This window comes from Martes martes (assembly GCF_963455335.1).
Source record: "Martes martes genome assembly, chromosome: 17".
Taxonomy (NCBI): Eukaryota; Metazoa; Chordata; class Mammalia; order Carnivora; family Mustelidae; genus Martes; species Martes martes.
The window spans coordinates 51,014,137-51,035,398 of NC_137905.1; the positions used below are offsets into that span (position 1 = coordinate 51,014,137).

A 21,262-nucleotide genomic window follows, 5' to 3' on the forward strand; every position below is an offset into this window, starting at 1 on the left:
GAGGACAGGGAGAGGACAGAGGCGTGGCCAGGGAATCTCAGGGGCTGGGCTGGATGGACTAACAGGCAGGAGGCCAGACTCCAGGCAGGACATGGAGGGCCTTGGGACTGGGGGACAGGGAGGGAGAGCTCTGGGAAGGACTGGAGGCAGGGAGGCTGGGGTGAGGCTGGGGGAAGGGAGGGAGAGGAGGCCTGGGGGCACAGGCAGGGGGAGGGCATGGGGTGGAGAGTCCCAGCACAGGACAGTGGATACTCACAAGCCTCCAGGAGGGAGAGGAGGGGAGGGGCAAGGTCTGGGGGTGACCCGGGGACCCAGGGGGCCATCCCCGAGAGGGCAACCGGGCAGGAGAGACGATTCTGGGGAGCCACTCGGCTCCTGCCCCAGCTGGAGAGGGTGTGTGTCTGAGTGGCCTGGGAGGGGCCCAGAGGAGATGGTAAGGGCCCTCGTGAGGGGCATCCTCCTGGGTCCAGGGGTTCCAGAAGCTCATGGAGAAGAAAGTTGGAGGCGCCGTTAGGACCCCTTAGGGGCCTACACACAGTCAGGTCTAGACGTGTCGAACGGGTGAGGGTGATTTACCCCCATTTTGCAGAGAGAGAAACTGAGGCTCAAGGGGACACTGAGCAAGAAGGGCTGGGGATTTGCTGGCCCCTGGGTGTGGGGGAGCAGAGAGGAGGGAGGCTCCCAGGTGCCCGGGTCACGGGTGGAGCCCCCCCAGAGGTGGGAGCCCAGGAGGCGAGCCCGTTGAGCTCTGGAGGGAGAAACTGCAGAACCCAGAGGCCAGGAGAGCGGGAGACGAGAAGGCTGAGCAGAGGATGCTGGGGCCTTCCTCCAGCTGGCCTGGGACAGCCTGGGGAGCGCCCTCAGCCCCAGAGCCCCAGAGCCCCTGCGGGCTTGTCCACATCGCACAGCCATCAGAATTCAAGTCCCTGTGCCCTGGCTCCTGGCTGAGGGAGGGGAAGGCAGGGGAGGGACCCAAAGGCTACAGCCTGGGCTGGCTGGAGGGGCCCAGAGGGCCAGTGGGGAGACCCGCCTGGCAGAGGGGAAGATACTGGGGCTGGGAGGTCACCTAAGGGGCTGGCTGTGTGATCCTGGGCAGCCCACCTGCCTTCTCTGAGCCTCCACTCGCTCATCTGGAGACGGAGCCTTGGGGAGGGGGTATCACCAAGGCTGTTGAGGACGAGAGGGACCGCAGACCCCGGGGGTCAGACCCATCGGGCTCAGATCCGCTTCAGGCTGCGTGACCCCGGTCGTGACACTTTCGCTCTCAGCCTCAGTTTCCCCATCCGGAAAGCGGGTATGATAAAAGCGTCTGACTCATCCCCGGGAACAAAGGGGTCCCGCTCGGAAGGTGGGGAGCGCCGTGCCCTCATGTCTCCCATGAGGGCTGCCAGGGGCCCCATCCTCCTGTCCTTCGAGCCCCCGGGGACACACAGAGCCTCTGGCTTGGGGACTCAGCTGCGTCCCCACCCCTGCCCACCCCTGCTCTCCCATCCTCCCCTGAGCAAAGCAGGTGGTTCTAACACTGTCCCAGCCCTTAGAGCAGCGCCCGACAGGCCCGAGGCACTCAAGAAATATTTCTTGAATGAATAAATGAACGGATGAATGAATGAACTCTGAGAAGTTGCAAATGGAGACCCCGGGTAGGTTTGCCCCCGGGGCGGTAACCCAGAAGGTTCCAGTATGGAACTGGAGAGGCCTCCTGGACTCTGCCCCTGGTGGCTGAGGAGATTCCTGGGATGTGTCCATCAGCTCTCCTCCCTCCCCACCCTCGGAGAAGGGTGGCTCCCTCCCAGCCTCTCCCCGCCGTTGGAGGCGTGGGTAGCAGCTGGGAGAACCGGCTGGGTGCTGCCCCTCCCCTTGGGCGCGGAGGTAGGCTCCGGCCGGGCTCCTCTGCTGGCAGACGCCGCCGCTGCACATACCTGGTCCCCGTGCTGCCTGCGCCCGCGCGTCCTCCCCTCCCTTCCCTCTCCGGCCTGCCATGGATGGGCCCGCCGAGCCCCGGATCCCGGCCCTGTGGGACACGCATGAAAACAACATCTCCGAACTCAGGTGAGGCCCGGCCCTGGGCACCAGCGGGGAGATCCCCGCCCCCAACCCCTTACCCCGGAACAGGGGGTCTGGGGAAGAGCCATGGGGGACCAGCCCCTGCAGCCTCAAACCTGGCCGAGACCCAGCTGGCTCGTCCCTGCTGGAAGGGAGTGGGGCACAGGGCAGTGCTGAGTTACTTGGGGGTGCCTGAGCTGTCCCGGACCATTGCGGGGAACCTCAGGATCTCTGTCTTCCAAAGGCCTCTTCCTGACACAGGGCCGATGGGGGCTGAAGTCTGGTTCTCAGTAATTGCTCGAGAAACCTTTGTGCCTATCGTACCCTTTTCCTCCTGGACACCCAGAGCACCTTCAGATGGGGGTGCTTTCCCTCATGGGGGCTCAGAATCGGGCACCTGCTTTGCTCAGGGGAGGATGGGAGAGCAGGGGTGGGCAGGGGTGGGGACGCAGCTGAGTCCCCAAGCCAGAGGCTCTGTGTGTCCCCCGGGGGCTCGAAGGACAGGAGGATGGGGCCCTGGCAGCCCTCATGGGAGACATGAGGGCACGGCGCTCCCCACCTCCCGAGCGGGACCCCTTTGTTCCCGGGGATGAGTCAGACGCTTTTATCATACCCGCTTTCCGGATGGGGAAACTGAGGCTGAGAGCGAAAGTGTCACGTCCGGGGTCACGCAGCCTGAAGCGGATCTGAGCCCGATGGGTCTGACCCCCGGGGTCTGCGGTCCCTCTCGTCCTCAACAGCCTTGGTGATACCCCCTCCCCGAGGCTCCGTCTCCAGATGAGCGAGTGGAGGCTCAGAGAGGGCAGGTGGGCTGCCCAGGATCACACAGCCAGCCCCTTAGGTGACCTCCCAGCCCCAGTATCTTCCCCTCTGCCAGGCGGGTCTCCCCACTGGCCCTCTGGGCCCCTCCAGCCAGCCCAGGCTGTAGCCTTTGGGTCCCTCCCCTGCCTTCCCCTCCCTCAGCCAGGAGCCAGGGCACAGGGACTTGAATTCTGATGGCTGTGCGATGTGGACAAGCCCGCAGGGGCTCTGGGGCTCTGGGGCTGAGGGCGCTCCCCAGGCTGTCCCAGGCCAGCTGGAGGAAGGCCCCAGCATCCTCTGCTCAGCCTTCTCGTCTCCCGCTCTCCTGGCCTCTGGGTTCTGCAGTTTCTCCCTCCAGAGCTCAACGGGCTCGCCTCCTGGGCTCCCACCTCTGGGGGGGCTCCACCCGTGACCCGGGCACCTGGGAGCCTCCCTCCTCTCTGCTCCCCCACACCCAGGGGCCAGCAAGTCCCCAGCCCTTCTTGCTCAGTGTCCCCTTGAGCCTCAGTTTCTCTCTCTGCAAAATGGGGGTAAATCACCCTCACCCGTTCGACACGTCTAGACCTGACTGTGTGTAGGCCCCTAAGGGGTCCTAACGGCGCCTCCAACTTTCTTCTCCATGAGCTTCTGGAACCCCTGGACCCAGGAGGATGCCCCTCACGAGGGCCCTTACCATCTCCTCTGGGCCCCTCCCAGGCAACTCAGACACACACCCTCTCCAGCTGGGGCAGGAGCCGAGTGGCTCCCCAGAATCGTCTCTCCTGCCCGGTTGCCCTCTCGGGGATGGCCCCCTGGGTCCCCGGGTCACCCCCAGACCTTGCCCCTCCCCTCCTCTCCCTCCTGGAGGCTTGTGAGTATCCAGTCCCACTGTCCTGTGCTGGGACTCTCCACCCCATGCCCTCCCCCTGCCTGTGCCCCCAGGCCTCCTCTCCCTCCCTTCCCCCAGCCTCACCCCAGCCTCCCTGCCTCCAGTCCCTCCCAGAGCTCTCCCTCCCTGTCCCCCAGTCCCAAGGCCCTCCATGTCCTGCCTGGAGTCTGGCCTCCTGCCTGTTAGTCCATCCAGCCCAGCCCCTGAGATTCCCTGGCCACGCCTCCCTGTTCTCTGCCCCAGTGCCTTTGCATATTCACTTCCTCTGTGGGGATTCCCAGAGAAGTCTTTTTTCTAATCTCCTGAATCCACCTCTGGCCATGCCCAGCTCAAGTTTCTTCTGTGACTCCCTAGCACCCATAGCGATGGCTTCTGAAACCTTTTAAGACACAGATCTCTTTAGAGGAATCTTCTTTTGGAGCAGAAATACATCATAGAGGTCAAGACGGACCTACTCTGGTTTAAAACGGAGGACTAGGGCTGAGGTCCTGCCTCTCACCCTGCCTCTGCTGTGGTAGCTTCTCTCTGTTCCCACAGTCCCCACCTTCCTCAATGCCTGGGCCCCACCTGCTTACCTCCACTCCCACCCCGGCCTGGATCTCACACCTTTGGGACTCGCATCTGAATATTCCTTTGCCTGGGATGACCTCTCTCCCTGTGGGGCAAACTCCCTTCTCGCACGGTGGGTGTCAGATTCTCGGCCGCTGCAGCTGGGTTCCCTGACCACACTTCCAGCTTCAGACTCACCCCACGCATCACACTGTGGACTGGTCACAGAAAGGGCCAGAGCTGGGCCACCTCGGGGGCCCTAGCAAGTCTCTGAGAATGATGTCAAGGAATGAATGGAGGTTAGGCAAGCTGGCAGGATGAGTCAGGGCCAGAAGGCAGGTGAGCAGGGGCAGGGCAGGGAGGGAGAAGCGAGAGGAGGGGCAGACTGTGTATCCGAGGGGACCAATGGGACAGTGGAAAATTCCCATGGGGACTATTAGTACCCATAGTCGCGTGAATGGCTGTTGATGACACCACCCGCAACTCAATTCCATTTTTTACAACCCCCCTCCCCTGGAAAACCAGAAAAGCTCATATATTACTTGGAGAACACAGGCACACGCAACAGAACTCCGTCACTGGAGAGGATCTCATGGGGGTCGCGGTTGTGGGGAGCAGGAACCCAGAGACACCAGCGGGAACCGGGGCTCGGAACGTTCTCATTTGCAGCCCTTGCCATCGATCACGCTTTATAAGTTCTGTGTTGTTCCCTGCCGCCGTGTAGGGGTCCAGTGTACAAAACGGGGATCCCGAGGGCAAAAATCAAACTTTGAAAAGGAAAACGTTGACAGCAGGAGGCAGGCGGGACCCTGACTGTCGTGTTCTGCATCCCCTCTGGTCCTTTCTTTCTCACGGGCTCCCCAGCAACTGTCCAGGATTAATGAGCACCAATGACTAGCTCTTGTCTTCCCGTTTATGACGGAGGCCCAGAGAGGTTGAGTGAGTTGCCCGAGGTCACACAGCTTGCCAGGTGGGACGTCGCCAGGGTCTCAAGTGAGGCTGCCTGGCCTCTTGCGTGCCGGCTGGCATGGGCGGGCGGGAAAGGAGTCTGGGGATGAGCGAGGGGAGGAGGGGGAGGCAGCCACTGGCAGGCCGGATGGGAGGCTTGGTGCTCCGGCCCGTTTCCTAGGGTGTCGGCATGTTGGGCTGCTCCATGCCCAGCCCCTTCTGGAGAGAGTCGAGGCCAGAGGAAGCCAAGCTCGCATTTGGACCTACAGTCGCCACCCCTCCCTCCCTCTGATCTTGGAGAACCTGCTGCAAGGCCCTTTCTGATCTCCACCAGCTTTGTGGCTGAGGTCTCCGGCCCTGGTTTTGAAAGTCCTGGCCCCCTCCTTTCCTGGGGAGGGCGGAGCCACTCAAAGATTTTATTGACTCGATCCCTGCCAGTCACAGAACTGTTTCTCCCAAGGAGAAGGGGGCCGCTAATAAAAAGGTTCTAAGCAGTAAACCAATAATCGGACATTGGACCTTGCCGCCTGGGTGGAATTTGGACAGGCCGAGAGGGGCGGGGACTCTGGGCCGCCGCTAGTAAATAAGGTGCTTTGGGAGATGCTCGCAGCCACCCAGCCGCCCGATGACGACCTGGGCTTGGGGAGCAGAGGGCGGGATGTGTCTCCTTGTGTGCACATGCTCTTTCGGGGCTGGGAACGTGGGAACATCGAGGAGCCGGGCGGGAAGGACTGAGCAGCTCGGGTGGCTGGAGGGCAGTGTCTATGGGAAGGAGAGTGGCCTCCCGGCAGCCCCTCTGGAGGCATCGAATGCCAGGGCAAGGAGGGAGATGCTGGTGTTGCTGGGGAAGCCTGGATCAGAGGCCCCAAGAGAGAGGTAGGAACCGGGGCTTTGCCACTGTAGACAAGAATGCCGGAGCTGTGAAGCTCGCCAGCAGGCAGCCCTGGGTTAAGATCCTGCCCACGTCGCTCGCTGGCGGGGACCCCGGGGCAGACAGGGGCGTTGGAGCTCCGCGTCTGTGAAATGGGTACAGTGGGTGATGCCTGGGGGGGGGGGGGGATGGGCCAGACCCAGCGCTCTCTGCTGAGTCAGGGTTTGAGCATGTTTTTTTTTTTGCTTCCTCTTTCTCCAAACCCCGTGACCCCCTCCTGAGCCAGGAACTCAGGTGCCAGGAAGGGCGGGGCCAGGGTGAAGAATGGTGATAATTAGAACCTTTCTGAGCGTTCAGCGTGTGCCAGTCTCCAGGAGGGCTTTGAGCGGACTGAGATCCTTGGGTCCAGGGCCTTGCTCTGAACCACCCAGAGAAAGGGCTCGGACGGGAGTCCTCAGACCGCAGGAAAGGACTGTCCCTCGGCAAGCATCACCTCCACGAGGGGACCATTGCGTCTGTGGTCTGTCCGCCTGCCAGACTCACACAGTCCCATAGATGCACAGCGTGAGCCCTCTGAGTCAAACATTTTCTCTCGGTCCCGTTAAAAAAAAACAAAACAAAAAGCAAACAAACAAACAAAAAAACAAATGGCAAGAGACACAGGCTAAAATCATTTTAATTCTGTATTTTATTTAACCCAATATATCTGAAATGCTACCATTTCAACACGGAACCGATAGAAAAAATTATCAATGAAATCTTTTACATGCTCGGTACACAAAGCCTTTGGGACCGAGTGGCCTTTTGCTCCAAGAAAGGGCAGCCTTCCATCAGGAAGACATCTGCCTCCGGGTCTCATGGTGTTACAGCTCAAGAAAGTCCTTCCCCGGGCCTGAGTCGAAACCAACCTGCCCGAAAAGCTTTCTGACCATTGGAGTCAAGTGTCAGGGTGACGGTGAAATCAGTAATAAGCAAATACTGTTGAAAGGGCCCCCCTTTTGCTCTGGCCGCGTTTCAAGGGCTCAGTGACCCACACAATATCCTGGCGGGGGGAGGCGTGCAGAATTGAGTGTTTCCATCATTCTGGAAAGTTCTGTTGGCCGGCAAGGCTGCAGGCTGTGAGTGACCCAAGGGCCAGAAGAGATACCTAGTAGGAGTTTAATAAATGTATGTTGGAAGGGAAAGGGAGAGAGAGAGAGAGGCGGCGTTAGAGAGAAAGGAAAGAAAGAAAAGTCACAAAGAGCCTCAGGCTAAAGGCACACACAGAGCTCTGAGGGTGGTGGAGCGTAGAGTATGCAGGGAACAGGGAGAACTTGTGGTGGGAACAGAACAACACTGGCCATGCTGGGGTGGGGGCCTCAGAGAAGTGGGGGCCGTGCGAGCCAATGGGGGCACAGTGAATCTGCTGGCCTTTGAGGGACAAAGCCTGGGCTGCAGTACAAAGAATTCTGAGAATTTGAAGAGAGTGATTAATTTCTTTAGCTAGATTTTTCTCCATTACTATTGTCTTTAGGAAAGTGATCTATCAAAGTGATACATCTCAAAAAAAGTTATTTTAAGTTATTTAAAAGTTTGAATGGATTTGAAATATGCTAGAAGTGGAGGGGAGCTGAGGAAACTGGAGAGGGGATTTTACCCCATCAGGAATTACAATGCATAGTTACTGAAATGCAAATAATATGACCCCCACCCAATGCCTGAGTAATTCCAACTCCTGGTTATTTGCCCAAGGAAATGAGAACACAGAGCCACCCAAAGACCAGGATGGGGGCAGCAGCTTTAATAACTTGATCTGGAAACAGCCTAGAACAGGGAAATGGATAGGCACCCTGTGATTTATTTACACAGTGGAATTCAACTCAGCCACAGAAAGGAAAAAAAAAAAAAAAAAAACAAACTCTAATATACACAGAAACACCCATGAATGTCAAGAATGTTACGCTGAGCCAAAGCAGCCAGACGCTGGAACACGTTCCGTGAGACGAAAGTTCTAGAACGGTCAAGACCAGACAACTCCATTTCTGAGGAAAACTTGGGACAGAGGTCACCTCTCAGGCAGAGGCGGGGACAGATTTGGAGGAGGCAGCGGGAAACTTTCCAGGGCGCTGGGCTTCTCTAGGTCTTGCCAGGAGTTGGGATGGCAGGAGGATATGTGTCTGTCAAAATTCACTGAAGAGTAATATATTCCTTCAAAAGGAAAATAATTTTGAAAAGGATGGAAGTGGGATATTTTGCAGCTATTTTTAAGCAGAACGAGACAGCTGTCGATTGACCTAAAAAAATAAGCAAGGTGCAGAGTACGGTGTAAGGTCTGAAATCAATATTTTTCAGAAGGAAGAGAGGAAAAGGGGGAGAGGGAAGGAGGAGGGAGGGGGAGGAGGGGAAGAGGGAGGGGGAGGAGGGGAAGAGGGAGAAGGGGGAGGAGGAGGAGAGGGAGGGAAAGAGGGAGGAGGGGAAGGGGAGGAGGGGGAGGAGGAGGAAGAGGGAGGAGGAGGGGGAGAGGGAGAAGAAGGAGGAAGGGGAGGGGGAGAGGGAGGAGGGGGAGGAGGAGGGGGAGGGGAAGAGGAGGAGGAAGAGGGAGGAAGGGGAGGACGAGGGGGAGGGGAAGAGGGAGGAGAACAGGGAGGAGGAGGAGGAGGAAGAGGGAGGAGGGGGAGGAGAAGGGGGAGGGGGTAGGGGAGGAGGAGGGAGGGTGAGGAGGAGAGGGAGAAGGAGGGGAGAAGAAGGAGAGGGGAAGGGGGAGAGAGGGAGGGAATCAGAGCCCTCGCTGTGAATGGTCGCGTGTGCTTCTGGAAGCGGTTAAGTTACTCACCAAACTGGTGTTGTGCCCGAGTTTTCCGAGAGACCCCCAAGGAGCCGACACGGATGCAATCACACGAGGGTTTATTCGACAAGCTTAAGCGTGGGCCCAAGTATGCCCGACGCAGCGGAGCAGGGACTTGGACCCCGAGTCTAGTTAAGGCAGGGGTATCTGCGTGCGGTTACCAGAGGCTTGGGGGGGGGGGCGTGGGGGAGCGGGAAAATTCCAGACTTTCCTGCAGTGAGCTGATTGGCTGTTGCCAGGGCTGCTTACAGGGTTAGGTATAGCGGTTTTTCTTGAAACTAAAGCAGGGTGGGGTTCTCTGGAACTAAAAGTAAAGTAGGGGAAAGTTCAGCCCTTGGTCACGGTGGCCTGAGATGGCTGGGGACGCTAAGAGGGCTGTACTCATGCTAACGTTAAACTTGAGGTGGGATGGCCTTGATTTCCTCGGCCTCCACACTGGTAGTACCGGGGTCCCCTGAGGCTGCCAGTGGCATTGTCGGGAGAGACCATTAACTTATTGATAAACCCAGATGATCAGAAGAGATAGAGATAGGATCCAAGAATTTGTTACTTTCCTAATTAGATTATCTAAAGAGAAAGAAAAAGACGCATGCGCCGTTGGAAGAAAGTCTGGCAGACTTCAACAGCCTCCCACTCGCGGCGCTTAACCCGGTCGAAATTCATTGAGGGCTCCCAGCGCAGCCACGAGCGTTTGCGGTCATGTGGCCACGTGTTTGGGGGCCTGGGCCCTTCCACCTCTGACTCCCACATTAACCCCCACCCCAGACGTCTCTGGTCCCACCCGCCACGGGCAAGGGGTGAGCACACACCTGCCTCGGCCGCTGTGCTCACAGTTCAGAATGCAAGACATAGGGAAGTCATGAAATGGAAAACTCTAGTCTCACGACGACCCCAGACCCATCCCTAGAGTCGTCACTGTTAATGCCTGCCTGTCAGAAATGAACCTTCACGCGTGTATCTCTTCTTATTTCTTTCTTTTGAAAACAGAATCAAGATACCACTTCATACCGTTTAGCCTTTTGTAGTATCTGGGACGTTTTGCCAGATAAATGCCACTTCCTTACCCCTCCAGTCTTCCAGTGTGAAAATATCCAAACATATTTAAAAAAAAAAAAAAAAAAAACCTTGGAAGAATTATCCACAAACTTCCCTATACCTACCAATTTTTATTGGTATTACATATGTCTTTTTATTTTATTTTATTTTTATTATATATTTTTATTTTTTATATGTCTTGTTTTGTTTTATTTTATTTTATATTTTATGATATTTGTCTTATATATGTGTCTTATCACGTATCTGAGCATCCTTCTACTGGTCCGTCCATCCTTGTTTGTGATACGTTTCCAAAGTAAGCTGTAGACATCAGAACATTGCCTTGCAAGCATTCCCATATTTGCTTATGGGATTTTCTTTTAATAGAGAATGTCTAGGGGCACCCGGGTGGCTCAGTCGGTTTAGCGTCTGCCTTCAGCTCAGGTCATGATCCCAGGGCCCTGGGATCAAGTTCCGCATCGGGCTCCCTGTTCAGAGGGAGAGGGAGAAGAAGACTCTGTTGTTCTTGTGCTCTCTCGATCTCTCTCTGTGTCAAATAAATAAAATCTCAAAAGAGAGAGAGAGAGAGGATGTATACCTACAGCATAGTGCACAAATTTGAAGTTTGCTGGGTTTTAAGAAATATACATGGGACCCCGCCCCTCGAGAAATAAACGCCTCCTTTGAATGGTTGGATTCCAATATTTGTGGGGCCCCTGATGGATTTATCCAGCCCTGCGTTGTTTCAAGTCTTGCTAATCAATGATCTTGCAATGAACATCCTGGTATATATTTCACTGGGCACCCCCTCAAGGCCACCGATCTATTCCATAAATTTCCGGGGTCACGTTCATTTGCCCCTCCAACAGATATGATGGGGTAGTGCCCGGAATGTCAGATACTGGTTCTTGGAGGTGGGACACGGTAGGAGAATTTCTCCTCCCTCCTAGAGAGCCTGGGAGTGGGGCCGGCTGATCCTAAGAAGTCACTAGCCAAAGAAATTAGTTACTAAGTGTTAAAAGGGCTGCGAAAGATGCAAGCCCATGGGCAGGGGGTGTCTCCTGCTTTAAGCGGAGGTGGTCTGCGTGCAAAAAATGTTGCCAAGTGATCTCTCAAAGAGGTTAGTCTAATTGCTCTCCTGCCAAGAGCAGGCAAGTGAAAAGAGCCTGTTTCTCTGTACTCTGGCCAAGGCGTGAGTCATTCCACTGGGATGGAGGTGCCCAGAGGAGATGCGGATGCTTGCCCAGATGGGCTCCGGGCGGAATTTCAGGAGGTGAGGGAAAGGTACTCCTGCCACGGAGAACAGCCCAGCCCCGGGAACTGCACCGTGTGTCAGGGGAATGGGGTGCCCTGAACCGGGCTCAGGCTTGGGGAGGCTTGGCAGTGTTCCCCAGAGAAAGGCAGGTTGACCGCAGGCGGCCGTCATGAGTCAGCAGGATAGCTGGCTGGGCTGCTAAGAGATCCTGCGGCGGACTTGCATTCTGGCTGGAAGCGTGGGGCCGCTCCCAGGAAGGGGAGCAGCTCCAGCCCCACGCAGAACCCAGAATCCCAGCCCCGGATCCCGTCATCTCCTTTGCACACGTGGTGCCGTCTGGTTACCCCTTCCTGCTCTGTGGACCTAAACCTGCAACCTTCCCTAGACGCTTCCCAACCCCCACCTGCTCCATTTGCCCCCCATCACCATCCCACATTGAAAACGTTTGGGGTTCAGGGGTGTCGGCTGGCTCAGTCGGGGGAGTGTGCGTCTCTTGATCTGGGGGTTGTGAGTTTGAGCCCCGTGTTGAGTGTAGAGATGACTTAAAAATAAAATCTTTTTATAACACAAGGGCGGGGTGTCTGGGTGGCTCAGTGGGTTAAAGCCTCTGCCTTCAGCTCAGGTCATGATCTCAGGGTCCTGGGATCGAGCCCCGCGTTGGACTCTCTGCTCGGCAGGGATCCTGCTTCCCCCTCTCTCTCTGCCTGCCTCTCTGCCTACTTGTGATCTCTGTCTGTCAAAAAAAAAAAAAAAAAACACAAAAAACAAACAAATAAAAAAAAAAACACAGGGGCGTACACACACACATTTTTGAGTTCATTTTTGTCCATTCAAACACAAACTACAATTGGGTTTTTTGGTCACTTCGATTCACTTTGGTATCTCCCAGCTCAGGGTGCAGAGTAGGTGCTCAGTAAATATTTGTGGGCTGAATGAATCAATTTGCCCCATCTCTGGCAAAAAGGCCTAAAGCTCCAGGGGTTGGGGAGCTCTCACTGGGCATCAAGCTGGAATGTCCCTGGAAAAGAGGTTCCTGATCCCCCTGTCACTGCTCATTCTTTTTTTTTTTTTAAGATTTTTTATTTATGTATTTGACAAAGAGAGACACAGTGAGAGAGGGAATAGAAGCAGGGGGAGTGGGAGAGGGAGAAGCAGGGCTTCCGGCTGAGCCAGGAGCCTGATGCAGGGCTCGATCCCAGGACCCTGGGATCATGACCCGATCCAAAGGCAGTCGCTTAACAACTGAGCCACCCAGGAACCCTCCACTGCTCATTCTTGAAATGAGACCAGAGAGGGCTTGTGAGTGGCTTCAGGTCACACAGCAAACCTAAGGCAGGCCCGTAAATGGGCAGGCGTTGCTTCTTGGCACATCCCTGGGGTATCCAGAAGGGACACTGACCAGCAGGGTGTTCTGTTATCATAGTGGCTAATGGACACTGAGCATGTATATGAACAAAGGCTCTTTAAAGAAAGTCATACAGAGCGAAGTTGATTTGTGTGTCTGTGTAGGGGGGAGTGTATAGTTCTATGAATTTTAGCACAATTTTAGCTAAGATCTGAGTGGCAGCAGGGCTGCATTCCTTCCAGAGGCTCTTGGGAGAATCAGTTTCTTCTGCGCCTTTCCAGCTTCTAGAAGCTCCTAGGAGCCACCTGCATTCTGTGGCTCGTGGGTCCTTGGTCCGTCTCCAAAGTCAGCGGTTCGCTCACATCTGCCAAACTCTGTGCTCTGACCACAGCTTCTGCGATCACAGCTCCTCCCCTCCTTCTCTGAAGGACCCTCGTGATTAAATTTCGAGCCACCTGAGAATCTCCCCATCTCGAAATCCTGACCAGAATCACATCCGCGAGATCCTGTTTTCCCCGCAGTGTGACATAGTCACGGGCTCTGGGGATTGGGGTGCACATGTCCGTGGGGACCACCGTCCTCCGGGCAGACCATACAGATGTGCCTTCCCGAGTCTGGCTTCCTTCGCCCTAGTCGCGCCTTCCGTTGTTGTGGGTCTCCGCGGTCATCTCCTCTCATTGCCAAGGGGACGTCCGGTGGTGTGGACGGGCCGCTGTTGACCTGCTCACCCGCTGGACAGTGTCTGGGTTGTTGCCGGTTTTGGGGGATCGAGAACAAGGTGACTATAAACACATGAGTACAAATGTTTGTGTGGACATGAGCATTCGTTGCTTGTGGGTGAACACCCAGGAGGGGGAGAGACTCTGGTTTCAGATCTGCTTATAATAAGATAGTGCAGGGCGCCTGTGGGACACAGTCGGGGGAGCGCCCCCCTCTTGGTGTGGGCTCCGGTCGGGATCTCCCAGCGGTGAGATCCAGCCCCGCGTGGGACTCCGCGCCCCGCACTGAGTCCGCTTGGGATTCTCTCCCTCTCGCTCTGCCCTTCCCCGCTCCCGCCGCCTAGCTCTCAAATACATAAATAAATCTTTAAAAAGAAAGACGGTTCGGTGAGATATCGGACTACCGTATATAATATAATATGATAATAATATTCCCCAGGAGTTAAATACTCCGGTGGCCAAGGGGAACCAGATGGAGTCGCACTCCGAGAGGTCACGTGAGTTCCCCCGGGGGCAAACCTCTGTCTCCTTGACTACTGCCCACACCCCTGCCCAGATAGGAGCACATCTGGGGAGCACCGGACGCAGGGGCCCAGAGATGCGCCCCGCAAAGGCCCCCAGCTGGTTAGGGGTCAAACCGTGGAGCCATGGTGCTTGGGTTCCTATCCCGGCTCTGCCTCTCTGTGCCTCCAGCTCACATTTGCAAGGTGGGGAGGGGATGTCAAGGGAGTCGAGGAAGCCAGGCCCATCACGTAGCCGGGACTATTGTGCCAGCCATCAGTGTCGGTATTAATATCACTTCCTCAACAAGTATCCACCGGAGGGCTGCTCTTGGCAATCAAGACAGACCCAAAAATAAATAAATAAATAAAATAATCCCTGGTCTCACAGAGCTTATGTGCAAGCAGAGAAGGACGACAATCAACAATCAGGGAGACACATAAACCGTGAGAGCGGCTGGGAAGATGCCAGAGCGCTGGTGGCGCTGTTGGCGCGGAGACAAAGCAGGGCGAGGGGCTGGGGTGGGGCTCGAGTGCAAAGAGGGTGTCAGGTGAAGCCTCACCGACAAGGGGCAGCAGGGTGCCGTCCGTTGGAGCAAAGGCAGGAGGTGAGGGTGCCAAACACGGTGGAAGGCAGAGGGGGCAATCAGTGCAAAGGCCCTGAGGCAGGCCTCGGCCTGAAGGGTCAGAGGACCAGCAAGGAGATCAGTAAGTGAGGGGTGGGGGTGAAAATTAAGGCGGAAGGCTCAGTGTGGCTCCTGTGGGGCCTCGTGTTCACGATGAGGATGTTGCTTTTTCTCTGAGTGAGGCGGGTAGGTTGGGAGCAGAGGAGAGACAAGAGCCTACTTAGTTTCTAACAATGGGGAGAACTGTCGCTGGGAGGCAGGGGTGGAAGCAGGGAGACCAGTAAGGCGGCCACTAAAGTCCAGTTGGGAGGGAAGAAGCCTTCCTATCCTCCTCATCCAGAGGCCCAAAGAGGGTAAGTCATGTATTCAAGGTCACGGAGCTAGTTGGTAGCAGAGCTTGAGTTCGAATCCAAGTCTACCCAACCTCAACCCGTCTTCCTTCCCCACTGCGGACGGGGCTGCCTCTGGAGATGGCGACAGGGCCCTCATCGCCCGGGGATCCTAACCAGGGATGGATTTGTTTATTGCACACCTACTCTGTGCCAGGTCCTGGGGATAAAACACTGACCTTGACCCACACACTGCTCTAGTGGCCGAGGAAGGGGTAGAGGTGCACTGACAGGTACTTACTGAGACCACCTAGGAAGACTGCTGTGTGACCTTAGGGAAATATATTAACTTCTCTGGGCCTCCATGTCTTCTGGCAGGAAGTAGTGCTCACCATACCCACCTCATGGGGTTCTGGGAGAAGTCCGATAACGAGTGTCTTCGACATAGATTTTCTCTCTGGGCGAGTCCCCTGCCCTTTCTCCCCTTCTGGGGCCAAAGGGAAGTCAGAACAGGGTTTTTCAGAAGAATAGGCAGGCCTGGGTCACGGAGGGCCTTGAGCTGCGGACTGAGGGACTGCGGAAGGGGCTGGAGGCCAAGGGACTGAGGGCCTGGCTGGCGAGCGAGAGGGCGAGGAGGAGACCAGAGTTGGATGGGCACAGTGTGGACAGAGACAGAGAGAGGGCCAGGGCCGGGGAGGGAGGCCGGAGTGTCGACGGGTCAGGCCATTCTTAGAGTCTCACGTTCTGGAGTCTCTGGAGCAGGGCAGACCAGAACCCGCAGCTTCGAGAAGGCTAATAGGCAGGAGCTCAGCCAGCGGCCCATTATGTCGGCCGCTGCCAGACTGACCCAGCTCCATTGTCACCTTCATTCCTCTGCTCCAGTCGAGCGATAAATCCGTGCCAGGCCCCGGACGCGTTGTGGGAACAAAACAGCCTTGTCACCCAGGGAGAGTCAAGTCCCCCTGGGGCCAGATTTGATTTACAAGCTGGGGAGCGAAGGCACACAGCACCTGTTTGAGGAAACACAGTGGGATTCGGCCAAGCAGGAAGGGAGGGGTGGGGGGCGTTCCCGGCCTGGAACCCTCAAGCACAGACAAGGGCGAGGGCGGGCCCAGCATTCCTGGCCGGAGGACCTGCAGGCACAAAGGCCCGGAGGTGGGAATAGTGCTCAGCGCAGGGGGCAGTTTCGGGGTACCCAGGGAAGGCGGGACTGGGACAGAAACTGCCCGCAGGGCCAAGGTTCAAATCCCAGCTCTGCCTGGAACTCGTCACGTGTGGCCTTGGCCAGATCACTCTCCCTTCCTTCCATTGTCCCGTCTGTAGTATCAGCACATGTGAGGAGGTGGCATTTGGGCCTCGAATGTTTATTTATTGAGCAATTGGCTGTTCTGGGCTCTGAAGGCACACTGATAAGGTCTGCACACTGCTGGGCCGCAAGGGGGCCCAGCTGTGGGCATCTCGAAGGGGCCGGGCAGGGGGTTCTAAAGTGCAGGGGGCTGAGAAGGGCTGAGGCAGGTGAAAGGACGTCAAGAAAGCTCTTTGACTTTCCCTCACTTTTTTTTTTTAAGATTTAATTCATTTATTTGACAGAGAGAGACAGTAAGAGAGGGAACACAAGCAGGGGGAATGGGAGAGGGAAATGCAGGCTTCCCGCCAAGCAGGAAGCCCGACACGGGCCTCGATCCCAGGACCCTGGGATCATGACCCGAGCCGAAGACAGACGTTTAACAATTGAGCTACCCAGGGGTCCCATCTCTCTCGCTTTCTTCTTGGTCAGTGCCTTCGTTCACTCCCGCGTGCATTGGGTCAGTCAGATACAGGAGAGCACCAGGGACGTGACCCCCTGGGGTGTAGCAAGGACCCTCCCTGCTGGGAGGGGGGCAGGCAGGAGGGAGATACCCTCGTATTGATTAATTCATGCCATCAGTGAACATTTCAGGGACTCCTGAAGGCACAGCATCTTTTCCCTGTCGGCATCTCTCTTTTCCTCTCCTGCCAACCGGGGAGAACCTCTCTCCGAGGGGCTGACAGATCAAAGACCCAAACAGTGCTGCCCACCAGAGGGAGTGTCAGTTTTCCCAGTGTTTACCAGGAGCCAGGCGCCTCCGAGACTATCCCTTTTATTTTTATTTTTTGAAGATTTTATTTATTTGACACAGAGAGAGAGCACCTACACAAGGAGGGGGAGCAGCAGGCAGAGCGGGAAGCAGGCTCCCCGCTGAGCAGGGAGCCTGATTTGGGGACTCGATCCCAGGATGCTGGGATCATGACCCGAGCTGAAGGCAGACGCTGTCAACTGACGGAGCCCCCCAGGTGCCCCTAGATTATCCCTTTTAATCCTCAGGTAGGATAAGAACCCTGAGGTAGAGATGACTGTTATCCTCATGGGACAGATAAGGAAACTGAGGCTCAGGGAGGCGAGATCCGCTGGCCAAGGCACGGAGAGCGTCAAGAGCCAGGCACTGGGCCGCCAATCGGTCTAATGGGAACTGACCGCCTCTAAGCACCCACTCCCTGGGCTAATCTGCCTAGCAACCAGTGACATCACTAATTCCATGCCCACCCTCCCCCTGTGGGGAAGCTGACGTCATCACGGAACGGTGACATCACTACAACTTTGCCTCTTGGTGGAGCATGCGACTCTTGATCTCCAGGTGGTGAGTTCAAGTACTTTTTACGTGCTCACGACAGCCTTATGAGGTATCCCCATTTTACGGATAAAAAAACAGGTGGCACAGAGAGGTCGATTGATTTACCCGAAGCCACACAGCAGGTGGGACACAGAATTCAAACCCCCATATTCTGGCTTCAGAGTTTACACCCTCCATCAAGACACTGCTACTTCTCCCATCTCCCTTTTACTGTTGAAGAAGGAGTGTTGAAGTACTGGGCCTCAGCTCGGCTAGGAAGTCCCAAACCCATGTCCAGCCCCAAGGCTGTGCTCTTCCTCAGGCCTGTACCACTGTGGTTACCCAGGGCCGCACCCCCGTCAATCTGTAAGGTGACCAACCCTCCCTCCTCATCTCCACGGGAACAACCCCCAGTCAGGGATAAAGGGCTTTTTGCCAGCAGGCCGTAGCCCCCCATACCGGCTTCTCCCGCAGCCCTTTCCTGGCCCACCTCGGGACAGGGACACTGTCCCTGGGAGGCCCCAGCCAGCTGAGCCTCCCCTGGGCTCCCAGAGTCCTCCAGCAACCCCAGGCAGAGTACACAGTCCTCAAGCTTCTCTTCTTCCCCTCCAAGCCTTACCAGGTGCCAGGCCTTGGAGAATCTCCCCATACCTCAATCTCTGAAGCTGGTAAAGGCCTTCAGGAAGGATCCTGGGGGCCCCCCCGGCCAGTCACAGCCTTCGGGGCACCGCCATTCACTCAACTGTCAACAAGCCAGCTGGGTTTTCAACCTCTTTAGGCCCCACACTCCACCTCCTTTTTACTAGAAATAGTTGTTTTAGTTGGAAGGTCTCCCCCCGCCCTTTAATTACTTATCCATTCATTCACTAAATATTTTGTTAAGGTAAAACTCACGAGAGTGCTGTACACAGAGCTTTAGTCAACAACTCAAGGAATTTTGCGCAGTAGGCATGCTGTGTAACCAGCCCCCACATCACAGTCTCCCAAACCCCCAAGGATAACTGCTGTCCCGCCGTCTGGCACCTTCTGGCACCTTCTAGCACCTTCTAGCAACTTCTAGCACCTTCTAGCAACTTCTAGCACATTTCCTGAATTTGAACTTCCCGTAATTGAAATCATGGGGTCCGGACCCTCCTGCGGCCTGTCCTTCACTCAACACTATGTTTCTGAGTTTCATTTCTGTGGTCCCCAACCCTCTTTATATATAACAACATATTGGTAATAATAGCCTCTTCCCGAAATGAAATCCACAGACAACATAACCTACTTACACACATACTGGTTTGTTTTTTGTTTTTTTCCCCAGTTCAGTGTTGTCCTCAGTGTACTCTAACGAGGCACGAATGGAAACGGCCCAGAGCGGCAGCTCAGGAAAGGCAGATCGGATTCTGCTGGGCTGGAAAATTGGACGGTGGCGAGGGGGCTCTCCTTAAGGGAAAGAACCAGTGTGTGTAGACTCTGGCCGTAGGGAGAGGCTGGATGTTTATTTAGAGTGAGAAAGAGAATCATAGCGACTTGCTTCATTTTGAAAGCTGACAAACCCTCCAAACATTCCAGAAAAAGGACACAAACTAGCTTCTGGATTCATACACTTCAGACCTGCGTCTCCTCCTCCACCTCTTGCTTTCCGGGTCAGGTGCTCGAGGACAAGGGATGTCGTGATGCGAATTCCTGCAGCCAGCCGCCCGGAGGGAATGTGGCCTGCTCAGACAGGCGTGACTACAGACCCCATAAATACCCTGGGGGGGGGGGTGAGCTCCCCTTCACCTTAGCGAGGGCCCCCGAATACCCACCCCTCTCCCACACGCCAGGGGCAGGAGACCCCAAGGGAGGTTGTCATGGAAAGCTACAGTGGGTTGAACGGATTTTGCTCTTAGAACATCTCACTTTGGGAAATTTTGTGGCTTTGTGGACCCATCACAGGGGCTTTGGAAAGGCAGCTCAAGTGAGGGGCTTGAACTTTCGGACTGTTTCAGCTTTGGGGTGCCTGGCGGGCTTAGCCGGTAGAGCAGGAGACGACTCTCGATCTCAAGGTTGTAAGCTCGAACCCCACGTTGGGTGTAGAGATTACTTTAAAATGTTAAAAACAAAAACAAAAACAGAAGTGTTTCAGCTTCATGGTGACCCCTGGGTTGGGTTTCAATGGTGGGCTCGGCGCTCCATAGCCTTGCAGGAAGGAGTGGGCAGGACGCATCGCTTCTGTGGCCTCGGTTTCCTTGTTGGTAAAATGGGGTGGTGAGTTAACCTCTTCCTCAAGGGTTGGGGCAAAAGGTGTGGCAGAGAAAAGCACTTAGCCCCGCTTTACATTTGTGAAGGGCTCTGTGTCCCACTGGCTGTGTGGTTTTGGGAGTCACTCAAACCTCTCTGTGCCTTGCTTTCTTCACTCATAAAAGGCAGCTAATAGCCCTCCTGACCTCAGAGTCCTGTTGTGGGGTTTGGGCAAACCATCCCCACCTTGCAGATGAAGAAGTGAGGCTCAGTGAACATGTGCTGCCAGGGTTCCCCAGGGGATCCGAGCGCCCCTCACCTGTCTCTTGCTCTCCCTCCCTCCTGCCCTGAGAGTCCTCTGCCCACCACCCACCCCCAACCTCCAGGACTGACTCCCATCCTCACCTCCCCCCGGTCCTCACGGTGTCTCCCCCACACTCCCACAGCCAGAAGTTGTCCGGCGAATACTTCCGGTACAAGGGCGTCCCCTTCCCCGTTGGCATCTACTCGCCGGAGAGCATCCGCATGGTGGAGAACGCAGACGTTCAGGACGACGACATCTTCATCATCACCTATCCCAAGTCAGGTACCTGCCGGGCGCGAGGGCTGGGGTGGCGGCCACGGAGCCTGAGAAGGGCTCACCGAGGGGCTGGGGGTCGGGCAAGGAGAGGTGGGGTTCTGGATGGGCCCCTTACCGGGTTGAACTTGGCCTTTACTCCGATGAATCCCTCCGCCCACCAGGTGTCCCTCCTTCCTCCTGCCAGGTGGGCTCTCGGGTCCCCAGGGAAGCCTTCCCTGACCTCCCAGCTAAAGCAGCGTCTCCACCCTGTCCCTCTCAGGCCCCTTAACTAGCTGCTCCTTTCCGTCAGAGCACCTGTCCACCATGAGCCCCTATATTGTGCTTTTGTTTGTTGATTTATTCTCTGGTTTCCCCCCTGGAACATGAGCTCTTTGAGGGCAGGTGGTTTAGTGAGTCTGGGCCACCGCTGTAGTCTTTGAGCCTAAAACAGTGCCGGGCACCTAACAAGGATTCAGTAAATATTGGAGGAAGGAAGGAGGCGGGGAGGGAGGGGGAAGGGGATGCTCTTAATTTTCTCCATTCCGCCACTGAAAAGCTGCTTACTAATCATCTGCCATGTGTGCAGACACAGCTGCGGGTAGGGAACACAGTTGTCAATTTGTTGGGAGAGACAGACTTTATTTCAATATGCAGTCACCTCTATTACTATGTAACTAGGGTTGGAATGGATGCCCTCAAGGAAAGGTGCAGAGAGCATTGAATGTAGGTAACAAGAGACGCTCTGGGGGAGGGCGCCTGGGTGGCTCAGTGGGTTAAGCCTCTGCCTTCGGCTCAGGTCATGATCTCAGGGCCCTGGGATCGAGCCCCACATCAGGCTCCCTGCTTGGCGGGGAGTCTGCTTCTCCCTCTGACCCTTCCCCTTCTCATGCTCTCTCTCTCTCTCTCTCTCTCTCTCTCTCTCTCTCATTCTCTCTCTCTCAAATAAATAAAATAAAAAGAGATGGGGATGAGGGCAGCCTTCATGGGGGAGAAGACGTTCATGTCCAGATCTGGAAGCTGAAGAGGGGTTTGAGTGGGAAAGTGTGTCCTACACAGAGAGGAACACATGCAAAGGCCCTGGGGTCGGAGGAGGCTTGATGAAACTGAAGGAACAAGAGAAGATCAGCAAGGCTGGGGACAAGACTGGGGGCA

The 21,262-nt window shown here is 55.9% G+C and overlaps 1 protein-coding gene across 2 annotated transcripts in view; it reads left to right on the top strand.

Annotated features, from left to right (window-relative positions):
- The first annotated feature begins 1,802 nt into the window (after window positions 1-1,802).
- SULT2B1 (sulfotransferase family 2B member 1) overlaps window positions 1,803-21,262 on the top strand; it is a 31,331-nt gene continuing 11,871 nt past the window's right edge. Inside the window, exons 1-2 of one of the 2 annotated variants that reach the window (XM_080828456.1) lie at window positions 1,803-2,049; window positions 19,998-20,137. In XM_080828456.1, coding sequence (XP_080684582.1) covers window positions 1,979-2,049; window positions 19,998-20,137 — 211 coding nt within the window. In that variant the 5' untranslated portion in view covers window positions 1,803-1,978. The remainder of the gene's footprint in view (window positions 2,050-19,997; window positions 20,138-21,262) is intronic. The other variant, XM_080828457.1, reaches the window with a different exon arrangement.